General features: G+C 49.1%; 4 protein-coding genes across 4 annotated transcripts; 3 read left to right on the forward strand and 1 right to left on the reverse strand.

Moving 5' to 3' along the window:
* Positions 1 to 832: 832 nt before the first annotated feature.
* Positions 833 to 2,954, forward strand: CPAR01_11535 (L-amino-acid oxidase; the record flags this gene model as incomplete). The annotated part of the gene is made up of 2 exons (XM_060495794.1): positions 833 to 1,402; positions 1,455 to 2,954. The coding sequence occupies 2 exons, from the start codon at positions 833 to 835 to the stop codon at positions 2,952 to 2,954; spliced, it is 2,070 nt and encodes a 689-aa protein (XP_060346142.1).
* A 247-nt stretch (positions 2,955 to 3,201) lies between these two features.
* Positions 3,202 to 6,106, reverse strand: CPAR01_11536 (protein kinase; the record flags this gene model as incomplete). Its single annotated transcript, XM_060495795.1, has 4 exons — positions 3,202 to 4,050; positions 4,122 to 4,880; positions 4,936 to 5,895; positions 6,032 to 6,106. The coding sequence occupies 4 exons, from the start codon at positions 6,104 to 6,106 to the stop codon at positions 3,202 to 3,204; spliced, it is 2,643 nt and encodes an 880-aa protein (XP_060346143.1).
* A 1,001-nt stretch (positions 6,107 to 7,107) lies between these two features.
* Positions 7,108 to 7,511, forward strand: CPAR01_11537 (uncharacterized protein; the record flags this gene model as incomplete). The annotated part of the gene is made up of 3 exons (XM_060495796.1): positions 7,108 to 7,239; positions 7,333 to 7,389; positions 7,470 to 7,511. 3 exons carry the CDS (start codon positions 7,108 to 7,110, stop codon positions 7,509 to 7,511), a joined length of 231 nt encoding a protein of 76 aa, XP_060346144.1.
* A 787-nt stretch (positions 7,512 to 8,298) lies between these two features.
* Positions 8,299 to 10,349, forward strand: CPAR01_11538 (CMGC protein kinase; the record flags this gene model as incomplete). Its single annotated transcript, XM_060495797.1, has 3 exons — positions 8,299 to 9,141; positions 9,206 to 9,963; positions 10,085 to 10,349. 3 exons carry the CDS (start codon positions 8,299 to 8,301, stop codon positions 10,347 to 10,349), a joined length of 1,866 nt encoding a protein of 621 aa, XP_060346145.1.
* Positions 10,350 to 12,265: the final 1,916 nt, after the last annotated feature.

Here is a 12,265-nt window from a genome sequence, read left to right on the forward strand (position 1 = left end):
TTCAAGTATTTGACTTGCCTGATGGGGTATCGGGCCTCCGGATATCCACCACGGGGGCCCCATTTTCTAGAATTGCGCGCAACCCATTACCTAATACCACTCAAGCGAATGCTTCTCTACATTATCCAACTTCCTGTTCCCATCGTCTGCTCTCGCTCGTCATTACCGCCACGCAACTCTGGTGCCATTCCCATGCAGGTCAAGCCGCGAGAGGATACGGTCGAGATTCAACCAAGATAAGGTGCAAGAACAAATAAGAGCCGATGGTCGGTTTTCGCAACCCGCAAGCAAGCTAGGGTTCCCCGCGGTTCCGATGCCGGGATAGTAAACAAGGCCGGGCCCATGCAGCGTCCCTCCCGCCAAGACACCAACGATATGAACTCCAAAGAAGCGAGAACTCTGACCCCCGTCATGACCTATGCGCGATTAGAATTTCCACGTTCTCTGTGGTCGCTTGCGCCGTCTTCGGGCATGTCTCCCACGTTGTTACAGTGATTGCGGAGTTGTGCCCTGATAGTCGGTAACCGGTCCTGCGCAACATGACACGAAAACTCGACTAAACGCAACCTCCGCACCCCGAAAACCTCAGTGACGGGACTTGAGTCAATCTAATTAGATGATGCCCAGCCTTTAGAGATCTTCTAAGCCTCCAATATGTCCATCCGGGTGCTTATCAAAACCTCACTTGGTTGAGCCTCATGCATAGTCAAGGTAGGGGAGCGTTCGGCAGACAGCCATATAAAGAGCAGGTTATAATCACGGGCATCAGCCTTGAGCCTCTTGAACTTCTCACCGTTTGTCAACCTTGCCCTCAAAATCTGCCATAGTCAACATGGCTGCCCGTTGGTCAACGCTCCTCACTGCCGCAGCCAGTCTTTGCCAGACGGCTGTTGCGGAACCCGTATTCCGCGAGACGGTCTCTTTTCAGGGTCCGTTTGAAGTCGAGAGAAACGGAGTTCGCAACATCAACATCGAGTACAATGGCCCTCTCGATGGAGAGCTATCCCTTGTCTATGGTGATTGTGGCATGAGATCCCCCTTCGAAGCCCATCACAAGATTGGGCGGACACACATTGGCTCTCACCCTGCTGCAAAGCGTCATCTGGAATGGACAGACCAAAGGCCTACAAAGTTTGTCTGGATGGTTCCTGAGGATGTGTCTTCGGGATGCTTGCACGCCTTTGTTGACAGCCAGCTTGTCGGTCGCTCTTCAGAACATTCTGTTAAGAGCCGCAAGATGAGAAAGCGTGCGACTTTCGCCGAGGCCACGGACCCAATGGGCCCCTGGTTTGATGGCGTTGAATACCTCAAGCAGAAGCAACCCGACGATGTGTTTGTTGCATCGGTAAAGAACAAAACGTTTGGTATCTTGGGCGCCGGCATCTCCGGTCTGCACACTGGCGTAAGTTTTCATAGACCTTTCATTCGGGAGAAGAAGCTGACAATAGCCACAGTTGCTACTCGACTCAGTCGGAATTCACAACTGGAAGATTCTGGAGTCTTCAGAAAGAATCGGAGGACGTATTCGCACCACCTATCTGAACGGATCAACTCCGGACGAGCATCAGCACCACGAGCTGGGACCTATGCGGTTTCCGCACAGCATTTACGATGCTGAAACCAACGAGACCTATCCCATCAACGATCAGAAGATGATCTATCAGCTGGCGGATGTCCTCAACGAGATTAACGCTGACGCGGATCCTGCTCTCCAAGTCAAGTTCATCCCGTGGATCCAGGTTTCCGACAATGCCCCTGTTGCAACCAAAGAGCGTCGTCCCGATGGCACTGTCCCCGGTCGCAAGGAGATCGCCGCCGACCCCTCCCTCATGACCAACACGACCTACTCCAACGCTACCGCAGCCAAGGAAGCCATCCAGGCTCTTGATGACTTCAAGGCTTTGACGCCTGAGAGACGGAAGTTTTACGCTACCAATGTCTTCAAGGCCCACAAGGAGGCTGTTGAAACTGGTATGTTCGATTTCTCTGAGGTCGAGTACCTGCTCCACGTTATGAACACCGATCTGAACGTGACTGATGAGGTCACCCCATCTCACGTTGTCTGGCCTATGTGGGAGTTTGAGACTGTCTACTTCCTAGCCAATGAGTGGCGCACCGTTGATGGTGGTATCAGCCGTCTCCCCGCTGCCTTCGAGAACATTATCAAAGATCGCATTGCCTACAAGACCAAGGTCTTCAGCGTCAAGTACAACGAGGATTCCAACAACCTCAATGTGACATGGCGTGAGACTGGAGGCAACCCCTGGTCCAAGAACACTACGACCGAACAGTTTGATTATGTCTTCAACAGCGTACCGTTCAACGTACTCAAGTACTGGGAGCTGCCGCCTCACTCGAGCTTGATGCGCCGCGCCATTGAGCGCACAGTCTTCCTGGGTGCCGTAAAGGTCGCCATGCAGTACAAGACTCGCTTCTGGGAGCACCTCGAGCACCCCATCATCGGTGGATGTGGACGCACTGATATTTACGGCATCGGTCAGATCTGCTACCCTTCCTACAACATCAATGGAACCGGTCCCGGTGTCATGCTTACGAGTTATGCGCCTGACGCCGATGCTGTTGTCGCTTGCTCCATGCCTGTTGAGGAGCACATTGCCTACATCCAGCGCGCTATGGTCGAGATTCACGGCCCCATTGCTGATGAGATGTGGACCGGCAACTATGAGCGTCACTGCTGGGAGCAGGATGAGCATCATGCGGGAGCTTTTGCCGTTCCCATTGTTCCCCAACAACAGCTTTACCTGCCGGCCTTCTGGCAGACTGAGTTCAACACGGTCTTTATCGGTGAGCACACCAGTTTCACCCATTCGTGGGTCTTCAGTGCTCTTGAAAGTTCCACTCGTGGCACTGTTCAAATGTTATTGGATCTTGGTCTCGTTGATGAAGCCAAGCAGATCACCAGAACGTGGATGGCAAGGTGGATCAGTGTTTAATGTAGCCAATACGAGACCCTTGTAGATATCTGGCTGAAATATCCTAATGATAGCGCTTGAAATCATATGGTATCAAATGCAGACTTGCGCCTCTTAGTTCTATCCCTCATCGATTCTTGGAGATCAAAGTTTGCGGTCCTTTCCGGCAAAGGCTATTCAAAGCCAATGTCCACCGACCAAAACACCAAGCAGAACTCCCCAAATTTTGATTTAGTGCATATGGTGACTCCCCAATCTCGGCGGAAATTCAGCCATCTCTAGAACTCTGAGAGTCCTCTGAAGACGCGAAACAATACTGGAATATGTCTCTCAGTCCACATAAAGCTCCATCGCTGTAAACAGACAGGAAAGAGCCCGGTCTCTTTTGCTCGATACTTCTAGTGTCACTGATATGGTCACCCAACCTGCCGTTCGTCAACTCTCGGCACTGACCGTCCCGCATGCGGAGGTTTGTATTCATTCGTTGCTGTTGAAAGGGTTCGTCGGGATATCTCGGAGCGACCACATCTTGATTCTCACCTTGCCTACCTCGAGGCCTTGATCCCTGATGGGAAGTAGCTGTGTAAGAAATGGTGGGGGTTTCCACAGTAGTAGATGGAAACAATGGTGTTTGTTCAGTTGGCTGGACTAAAGGCTCCATTTGAGGACTTCCCATAGGCTGTCGGTGATGTTGTTCACCACCTTCTCGTGAGGAAACTCCGCTGAAGAGCATCGCATCGATGTTGTTCATCAATCGATGTGGCCACTTCGATGACCCACGGTCGCTCCAAGAGCCCCAGGTAATATCGCAGAGGGAGCTTATGACTGAAGGATAGCTTGACTGGGAACGGCAGTTCTTTGATTGATGTGAAGGCAATGTTGTGACAGATGAGGTTGTAGGCATCGAGGGCTCAGAGATCCTGCCCATGAGGTACTCCACCGTTCCGCTTTCGCACATACGCTCGCACTTCTGTTCTAACTTCCTGAGATGCTCAGCAACTTTGTCGCACTTTTCTCGTTTTCTAGGTTCGGGTTGCAAAAGCTCATTGACTATCAGATTCAAGAAGTCATTGAAATAGCCACCACAGTGAGGTTGTTTTCTCAAATGCGCTATCCACTAGGGTGCGGACGAAAGAGATTATAGTCAGCATATCGTTTCCCTCTGTCTTCTCAAAAATTTCGACTTACGTCTTCCACAGAACGCTTCACTATCGGTCTTCTCTGTTTGCCGATTGTGTTGTTGATGTTGAAGAACTTATCCTCAGAAAAGCCTGGAGGTGCCCCTTTGTCGTCATGAATTCGCTGATTCACGAATTGCTCGATCCCGTCTGGACCTTTCAGATACCAGGTAATGAACTCGAGAAACACGCAACCAAACGTCCACATGTCGTAAGATCTAGAGATGGTCTGTTCAAGGTCAAGTTCCGGGGCTCTGTGAGTTGGACTAAAGCCTACTACAGGGGTGTTTGACCGAGTATTTCTTCCATGAAAGCGAGTATAGCCGAAGTCACTAATGACCATCGTCCCAAATTCGTTCGATTTGCTGTCAAAGAGGAGGATATTCTCGGGCTTTATGTCTCCGTGAATACCGAACTCTTCTGTGAGGTGGTTTGAAGGACTTTTGTGAATCTTCTTGAGGCCTTCTGCAAGGCCCCGGCATTGCGTAGACATCCACTGTACGAATTCTGGCGATCTTTTGGGATCGGGAGACTCTTGCAGCCAGTAGTCTTTGAGGTTGCTCCTAGCCCATGGAAACAGCATACTCCAACTGTCCCCTCTCCTCCAAGTTGCAAGTAGCTTGATAACATGATCATGACTCGATAAGCCGACAGTCTTGGCCAAAGCTCGTACCTCTTCTTTAAAGTTGAGTTCGCGACTCGTGTCTTGGTTGCCAAGCTCAGGGAGCAGTTCTTTGACAGCGAAGCATGGATTCTCGTCATTAAACCCCTGGAAATGTTTCAGCCTGTGATTTTATCCTCGAAGAATGCGGGTCCATCAATACCTTGTACATCGTGTGGTGGTGCATGTGGATTTGCACTCGCTGCACTTTGCTGTAAGACGTCATTGTCGAAGATGTGGCCGGGAACTCTTTGATGAATGGTAGAACTGTATCAGGCTCCAATTCGTAGTGAGGAATATCTCTTTCTCTGTCGCCCGGGTCAATTGCAAAAAATGGTGACCGCATTATCTTTTGCCACTCCTTCAACGCACCCCAGGTTTCAAATGTCCAATGGCGTCCGAATGACTGGTACGGATGTTGAAACTGGACACCCTTTGGGAATAGCTTGCCATACTGACTCAATTGGTCTGGGCCAGCAACAAAAGGCAAGTTGTCGTCCGATAATTCGAGATCAACGTACTCAAGGATTTCTTCAGCTCTGTTCAGAATCGTAAGGATCGCAAACATGCTTCGTGATCCGATGCTGCTTTCTGAACCTATTGAGGGACACACAGCTTCCGCATATCTCTCTAAGGTTCCTTGGGAAAGCTCCAATTTTTGAAGAGATTCCTTTAACGCTCGAAGAACGGAATCTCTTGTAATAATTCTGAAAAGGTGATTGACTGGCAACCACCTTGGCCCCTGAGATCGTCCGTCGTACTTTTCGAGAGATTTGAGGACTTCCAAAGCCATGGACTTGACATATGTTGTCTTCGTAGCGTGGTCTGGCTGTATGCCTTGCAAGTGCGTGCCCATTTGTCCAAAGTCCGACTCTGCTATGATAGGCTCAGTATCTTGGTAAGCCGCAAATTTGCTTTTATCGAACGCCCGCCCAGCAGCTGCGTAGCCTCGGTCATTTTGGGTATGGATGCTGATCTCGTCGTCTTCAACACGCAATCTTCGGTGGTCTGGGGGCGCTCGAGAAGCTTCAGGGGACAGACTTTTCCTGTCTCTCGGATTGGTCGGATTTATTGATGAGGAATCGACATCTTCATTGAATCGAGAAAGTATGACGCGAGGCTGCTGCAAAGACGAGCGAGTCAGTCCAAGGAAAATCAAGGCAATTATAAGGATGATTGAGTAGAGTGACAGCTAGGTAGTTGGACATGCAAAGAGTCGTATCTGTAGGGGCGATTGTACTAAGAAGGACGTGACTCACTGTGCTACAGAAATCGAGCCCTGGTTGTACATCACCCAGTGTAAGATTATCATCTTCTTCCCTGGGATTGCTCATATCGGTTATATATGGTGCAGTGTTTTGATCAACGCAATGATTTGCTGTGGACGAGTATCCTGTTAGCTCTGACGAAGTAGCCTTCAAATAGCCACGCACGAATCCTGAAACAGCGGAAACACACCAATATATTATTCGGCAGAAGCTGCCCAAAAGATCTCCGCATCCCTCTTGCTGGTTAAATCAGGGCAAGCCAGGTGTTACTGGTCTTGTCTAGCGGGTGATAATTATGGCACAGCCCCGGAGAGGAGATGATAAGGCTCTCGAATGCTGAGCATTGAAATGATTTTGCTTATTCCCGCCCCCTCACCTCCTTCGTTCCCACACATCGTCCCCTTATTTGGAACATTCCCACCGAAGCCTACCTCATAGACCAAGAAATGATGGGGGGAAGAGACATGGGCCATCTTCCGCCAGGACTATGGCGTTACCCCCACGATGGTGCAGCCCGTCATTCCAAATCACTACTTCAGTCATCAGCATATGCAACTGCTGCATGCTACCTAATATTGATCATCTTTTCACACACGCCAAGTCCATCAGGCGGCACACAACCAGTTATCGGCCTGATTCAGACCTGACTGCGGCTGAGTAGGGAGCGAAGTAGAAAAACTATCAAAGAGGCGTGGCGCCGAAAGGAATGGGGTGTGTGGCAGCGGCAGCCGTGGTTGGATAGTCGTCTTTTCAGCCCGCTGGTCGCTAATGCATGACCATACCAAGAGTTAATAAACAGGCAACCTATTGTTTCACTGTGCCGTTACCAGGCGGACACGCGCTTGATTCATAATGCAGGTCGATCACCTAGAAAAGGGCTCATGAGCCCTTGATATCGATGCCCAGGCCTAGTAATTGTTTGGACCGGATAACGACTCTAATTCTCAAGCTGTATTAGAAAGCATATTCTTATTCCGCTTCCTTCCCTCTTTGTTCAATTTTATAGAACGGTCAATCAACATAAGATAATCTTGGACTGCGAACGATCATCTCGTTTTTGTACGGCAATGCCCTCAGTCTCTAGCTCTTCAAGTAGTAGCGGCCAATGGCAATTCGTCCACTGCAAGACCGTCAAGAGCCCTCACGGCTTATCGAACCTTCTCACCAGATTGTACGGCCCTGGAAAGTTCTCAGTCGAAGTAACAACCCCTTTTCAGCAAAGAATCGAGCCATTTCCTGTCCCCCAACTCTGGTCAGATTTCACAGAACACGCAACTAAGAATTACCTGAAGACTAGGCAAAATGTGTATTGCATCAGAGCAGATGCTTCGTCGCTCCCTCTAGACTTTGTAAGTGCAGTCTAACCCCCCCCCCCCCCCAAAAAAAAAGAAAAGTCCAAGTAGTCGCAAGTAGTAACATAAAGACACAGGCTCGTCCTGACGTACGAGCCTCGTTGAACGGGAGGTTCTAGTACTACAAGGTTATGTATTCGTGCAAGCGAACACAGATAGCGTGCAGTTTGAATACGCGGTAAGGAGAAGGAATCGACTGATTTTTGGTTGTCAGCAAATGTCTGACTGCGTTCCCAACGAGCTTTCATTTTGGCAAGGTTTGGTTGGATAATTTGGAGCAAAAAAACTGAAAACAAGCTAGTCCCTAGAATAGGATGAAGAAAGAATCCGTGAGGGTTGCTGGAAATATCATTCGTCTATTGATATGACTCGGTGTGCGCCTCTTTGTATGGGTGGTATGAATGGCCATGTCCTGATTGCCCGCCTGATCGAGATCAAGGCAGGCTCCATATGCATGACGGTGCCTCAATGTCTTTTCCGAACTACATTGCCAGCCATCTGCATGGAGAAGAGGCGGGTGTGGCTGGGTGACAGGGAGTCACAATCAGCCGCAGCCTGGCTGTAGCCTGCTTCGATCATAGTTCTGGGCAAGGTAAGTCACTCAAATCAACACCGACTTTTTGTTGCTGACGGTGGCTTATTTGATGAAAGCCTTGTTCAAAAGTGAATTTAAGTGAGAAGCATACAAGAGGGTGTGGTCGAATGTTCATGCGCCCAACAACCAGGCTGCGGGCAGCCTTGAGGCAAGCATGGTGTTCATACTTGACGTGATATGAGCCTCGACCCGACAGCTTCACCTGAGGCAGGGGCTTGAGAATGTCCTCAGTCTTCGTCATTCTTCTTTCTTCGTAAGAAAATCCAGGTCTCAAAACTCCTCGAGGGGAGTACACCCCAGTCTTAGTCGCCATGGCTCATCAGAAAGGACCTGTTGACGGGAATACACCGGCTATCCAGATCAATGACGGGCCTCCGATCCGCGTCGAAAACCTCCGTTCTTCCACTGGAATTCCAGCTGTTGCCGCCTGGTTAACCCCTACCCTACCTAACTTAGAGAATCTAGAAGAAATCACCAGTGATGCTCACATGAAGCGACAGATCAAATGCAGGGTCTGGGACAACGCCGTCAAATCACCATTGGGCCGTGACCAAGATTTCTGGCCATCGAAGCTCTTTGAACACCTGTTCGGCAGGGAGACCGTCTCTCACATTGTTCGACATCTCGTCAAACAAGGTTCACTTACTGCGGAACACGGCGAGAATTCAACCAACACCTGTCAACGGTGGACAGACACGATTCTGGGGAGAAATGATACTTCTGCAAGCTATCATCTCATCTTTGCGATTCTGGTCCTCATGCAGCAAGGCCAGTGTATTCAGAGCTTTGTCGACGAGAGATTCACCGATGAAAATCTTCCCCTAAAACGCGACCAAATTACAGAATATCAAGACCAGAGATACTACCAGTCGCATCGCCCTTTTGGCGAATGGGATCCTCTGGATGGGGAGACTTTCTACAAACTGCAATGTCGCCTATTCGTTCATTACATTGCCAAATCCTCACAAAAGGGAGAAGTTTCCCATTATAGCTTCGGCGAGACTCACATACTCCCATGGGTCACAATATCCAATCCTATTTCAGTCGTTACACCTGACGGTGCGACATCAATGAGCTTGAGTGGAGGTTTCGGGGAAGTGAAGCAAATCGTAATACATGCTTGGCAGCATGGTTTCCACAAGACGCTCAAAGAGGTACGGTTTATGTTACCATCATACATTCACTTCCTCAGCTTGATCGCAGAACTAATAACCTTAGATATCTGCCGACCCAGGATGTTTTGCTCTGAAGAAGCTCTACATTCCCAATAGACAGGAATTCGACCAGGAAGTTAAGCACTTGAAACGATTCGGCGGAAGACACCCCCACATCGTCACCCTTCTTGCAACTTTCACGCGTAGTACTAATGGTACCACTGAGTACCTTCTGTTGTTTCCCTGGGCCGAATGTGATCTTCTTAAATTCTGGGAGCGTAAATCATTTCTTGAAAGAAATCATGAATTCTTTCTGTGGATGATGCGCCAGATCTGCGGCATTGCTGATGCTTTGAGCTACATCCACGACCCTAACGACACGGACCACCTGGACATCAATGGAAAACGTCTCTATGGAAGACATGGTGATATCAAGCCAGAGAATGTCTTGTGGTTCAAATCGAATGGTAGAGGCAACCTAGTTCTTTCTGATCTTGGTCTCACCCGAACACACGGCCAGGAGAGTCGGTCCAACCGACCAGGAGCAGAAATCCCAGTTTCTCCCAACTACAGGCCTCCTGAGTGTGATATTGAAGGGAATGAGGGTCGCATATCTAGGTCTTTCGACATATGGACCCTCGGATGTCTCATACTTGAGTTCATAGTATGGACTCTAGATGGATGGAAAGGCTATCAGGAGTTCAAGCAGAAGCGCATGTCTCCATATATCAATAGCCACGACACGCCTATCTATTTTGAAATTGTTCGGGTATCCGAAGATAACTATGCTTTCAACATCAAGCAAAGCGTTACTGAGGTTCGGTTGGTAAACTGTAGCTTGAAAGCTTATTCGCTAACAAGACAGCTAGGAGTTCGACCGGTTGAGGGGGCACAGAAGATGCTCTCAACTTATCAGCGATCTGCTAGCTCTGGTCCAAAACAGAATGTTGATAGTCCAATCAGTTGACCGAAAGCGTATCGCGTCACCTGATCTATGTCGAGAGTTGAGTCTCATGCAAGACCAAAGCAGCCGAAGGGGATACTGCATGTCACCAACTTCATCATCGGCCATCATACAGCCTCATGTACCGGTTCAAGCACATCTCAACAAGGTGGCGAAGAGGCACATTGCGAATATTGACGATAGTGATTTTGAAGCAATCATAATGGACTATGATGGACCGACACGTTCAGCTGCCGATAGATAGATCTCAAATCAGGTAGAAGAATCACAAAAGCTGCTCCCAAAAGTGTTTCCTTCATGACTCAAAGTTCTATGACGTATTTACATAACCAATCGCCTTGCGCCGTCTCGAATTTCGTGACCATGACTATGAAAGGAATTAACGGAGTACATTCAACTCTCTTGGTCGTAATGATCTGCTTGAATTGCTCTCAGGACTCTCTCACGCTCGACCTGCATCGAATTAGATTTCGATATACAGACACTAAGCTTTCACATCCTCACCGGTCTCAATTTTCTCGGGATAGTGCAGAAAAACCTTCCGCGCTCCGACTAGAAATTTAGACCGACTTGTCAGCATATACGCCCCATTCATATAATATCAACGTCGCTGAGGGACGTTCTCACAGATATCTGGAACTTCTGGCGTGGAAATATGAGCCGTAGGTGCTGGGTGATCACCGCTTCGTCGGTGTACCTGCCCTGGAAGACTTCAGTCGCCATTGTATCTGGCCTGCACAGTTTCAGAGTGTGTAGGCGGTTTCCCTTCTTGCTGTGAACTTAGCTACAAGAATGCAAGTCGAAATTGTTTGGCCTCTACGTGCAATCTGCGTGACGCGCCTCGTATTATACATCAAACCCTGACCAGGAGTGGAATTCGGCTACACTTTAGAAGGACGACCGAAGAACTCATCCCATTCTGATAAGAGCCTTGCAGAGAGCCTGAGCAAGAACTTGTCCTGGGAATGCGATTACAGGGTATCGAGACCGCTGCGACCCAACCATGGTGAGCCGCCACAAAATGGCCACGTCTTCGAACGCCTCTCTTTAAGTTGCATCGGCTGTGTGAACATGAACTGACAAGCAAGCCCTTTCAACAACCAGATAACATCCACCTCCACTATTTCCAGGATGTACAACTCCATGCCGTAAAACAGCAAAGAAACAAGCAAAGAGACCTTGGTGTGCCATTTATTCTTGGGCTGGTGGATTGCTGACGGTAGCGCCCGCTCCCTTGCAGATGGACTGCTTTCGCAACCGTCGAGTCATAATTGGGTGATTGGAGGAGGAATTATGCCAGGTGGCATAGCAGGCTTGGACAGGTTTTCACGAGGCGCTGCAAGTATTGGTACTGAGGTTTTACAATTTGGCAGAGCTTTCCGCAGAGAGAACAAGCAGGCACAGCCAGAGGGGAGCTGTGGCGAACCCTAAGTCACATATCATTTGTACTAGACAGTCACACGGTCCAGACTCACCGACGGAACGGCGCTGCGTTTCCCGTGAAAGTAGGGCGAACAGTTGAAAGACTATTGGTCAGCCTGACACGAATCATGAGAAGATTGTAATACATGACGGTTTGCAGTAATAATGGGTGGCGCAGCCTGCAGCAGCTGCAGGAATGCGGTTTTCCCCCCTTGCGAGTGCCACCCTGAAGTAGGCTGCGTCACACATGGCTGCAAATGATCCCACGTGCAGAGGGCCCCCAGATGAGTGATAAGCTGCTATTATGGTGCAGAATTCTCTTCCCCTAAACCTTTACAGCAAGATGAAGTTGTGACGGAAACCGAAGCTCCTACATCTCACATTCATTCGGTCATGGACTGGGCATTGGACGACAGTAGCTTGAATGAGACCGACCTGCAAAGAGTTTTTCGTTACAGGCCACAACCGACGACAGTGATCAAGATCTTAACCAATCAATGCGTTTGTCCTAGCCCTTATCACTTAGATGAGAAGGAAGCTAACCCTCGAGATAGGGTCCTGTACTTTGGTCCAATGAGACCTCCACAGAGTGGCAGTCTTGGCTTGATAATGTCAGCTTCAGCTTCATGTCTGACCTGATACTGCATGGCGGTTAACTGATTGTAGTGCATCCCGTCAATTCATAAGGACTCGGGCCTAGTTCTCATGTACGAAAACTTCTCTCAATTCCAGAAAGAA

The sequence above is a fragment of the Colletotrichum paranaense genome (genome assembly GCF_030867605.1).
Source record: "Colletotrichum paranaense strain IMI 384185 chromosome Unknown Scaffold_9.1, whole genome shotgun sequence".
NCBI classification, from domain to species: Eukaryota; Fungi; Ascomycota; class Sordariomycetes; order Glomerellales; family Glomerellaceae; genus Colletotrichum; species Colletotrichum paranaense.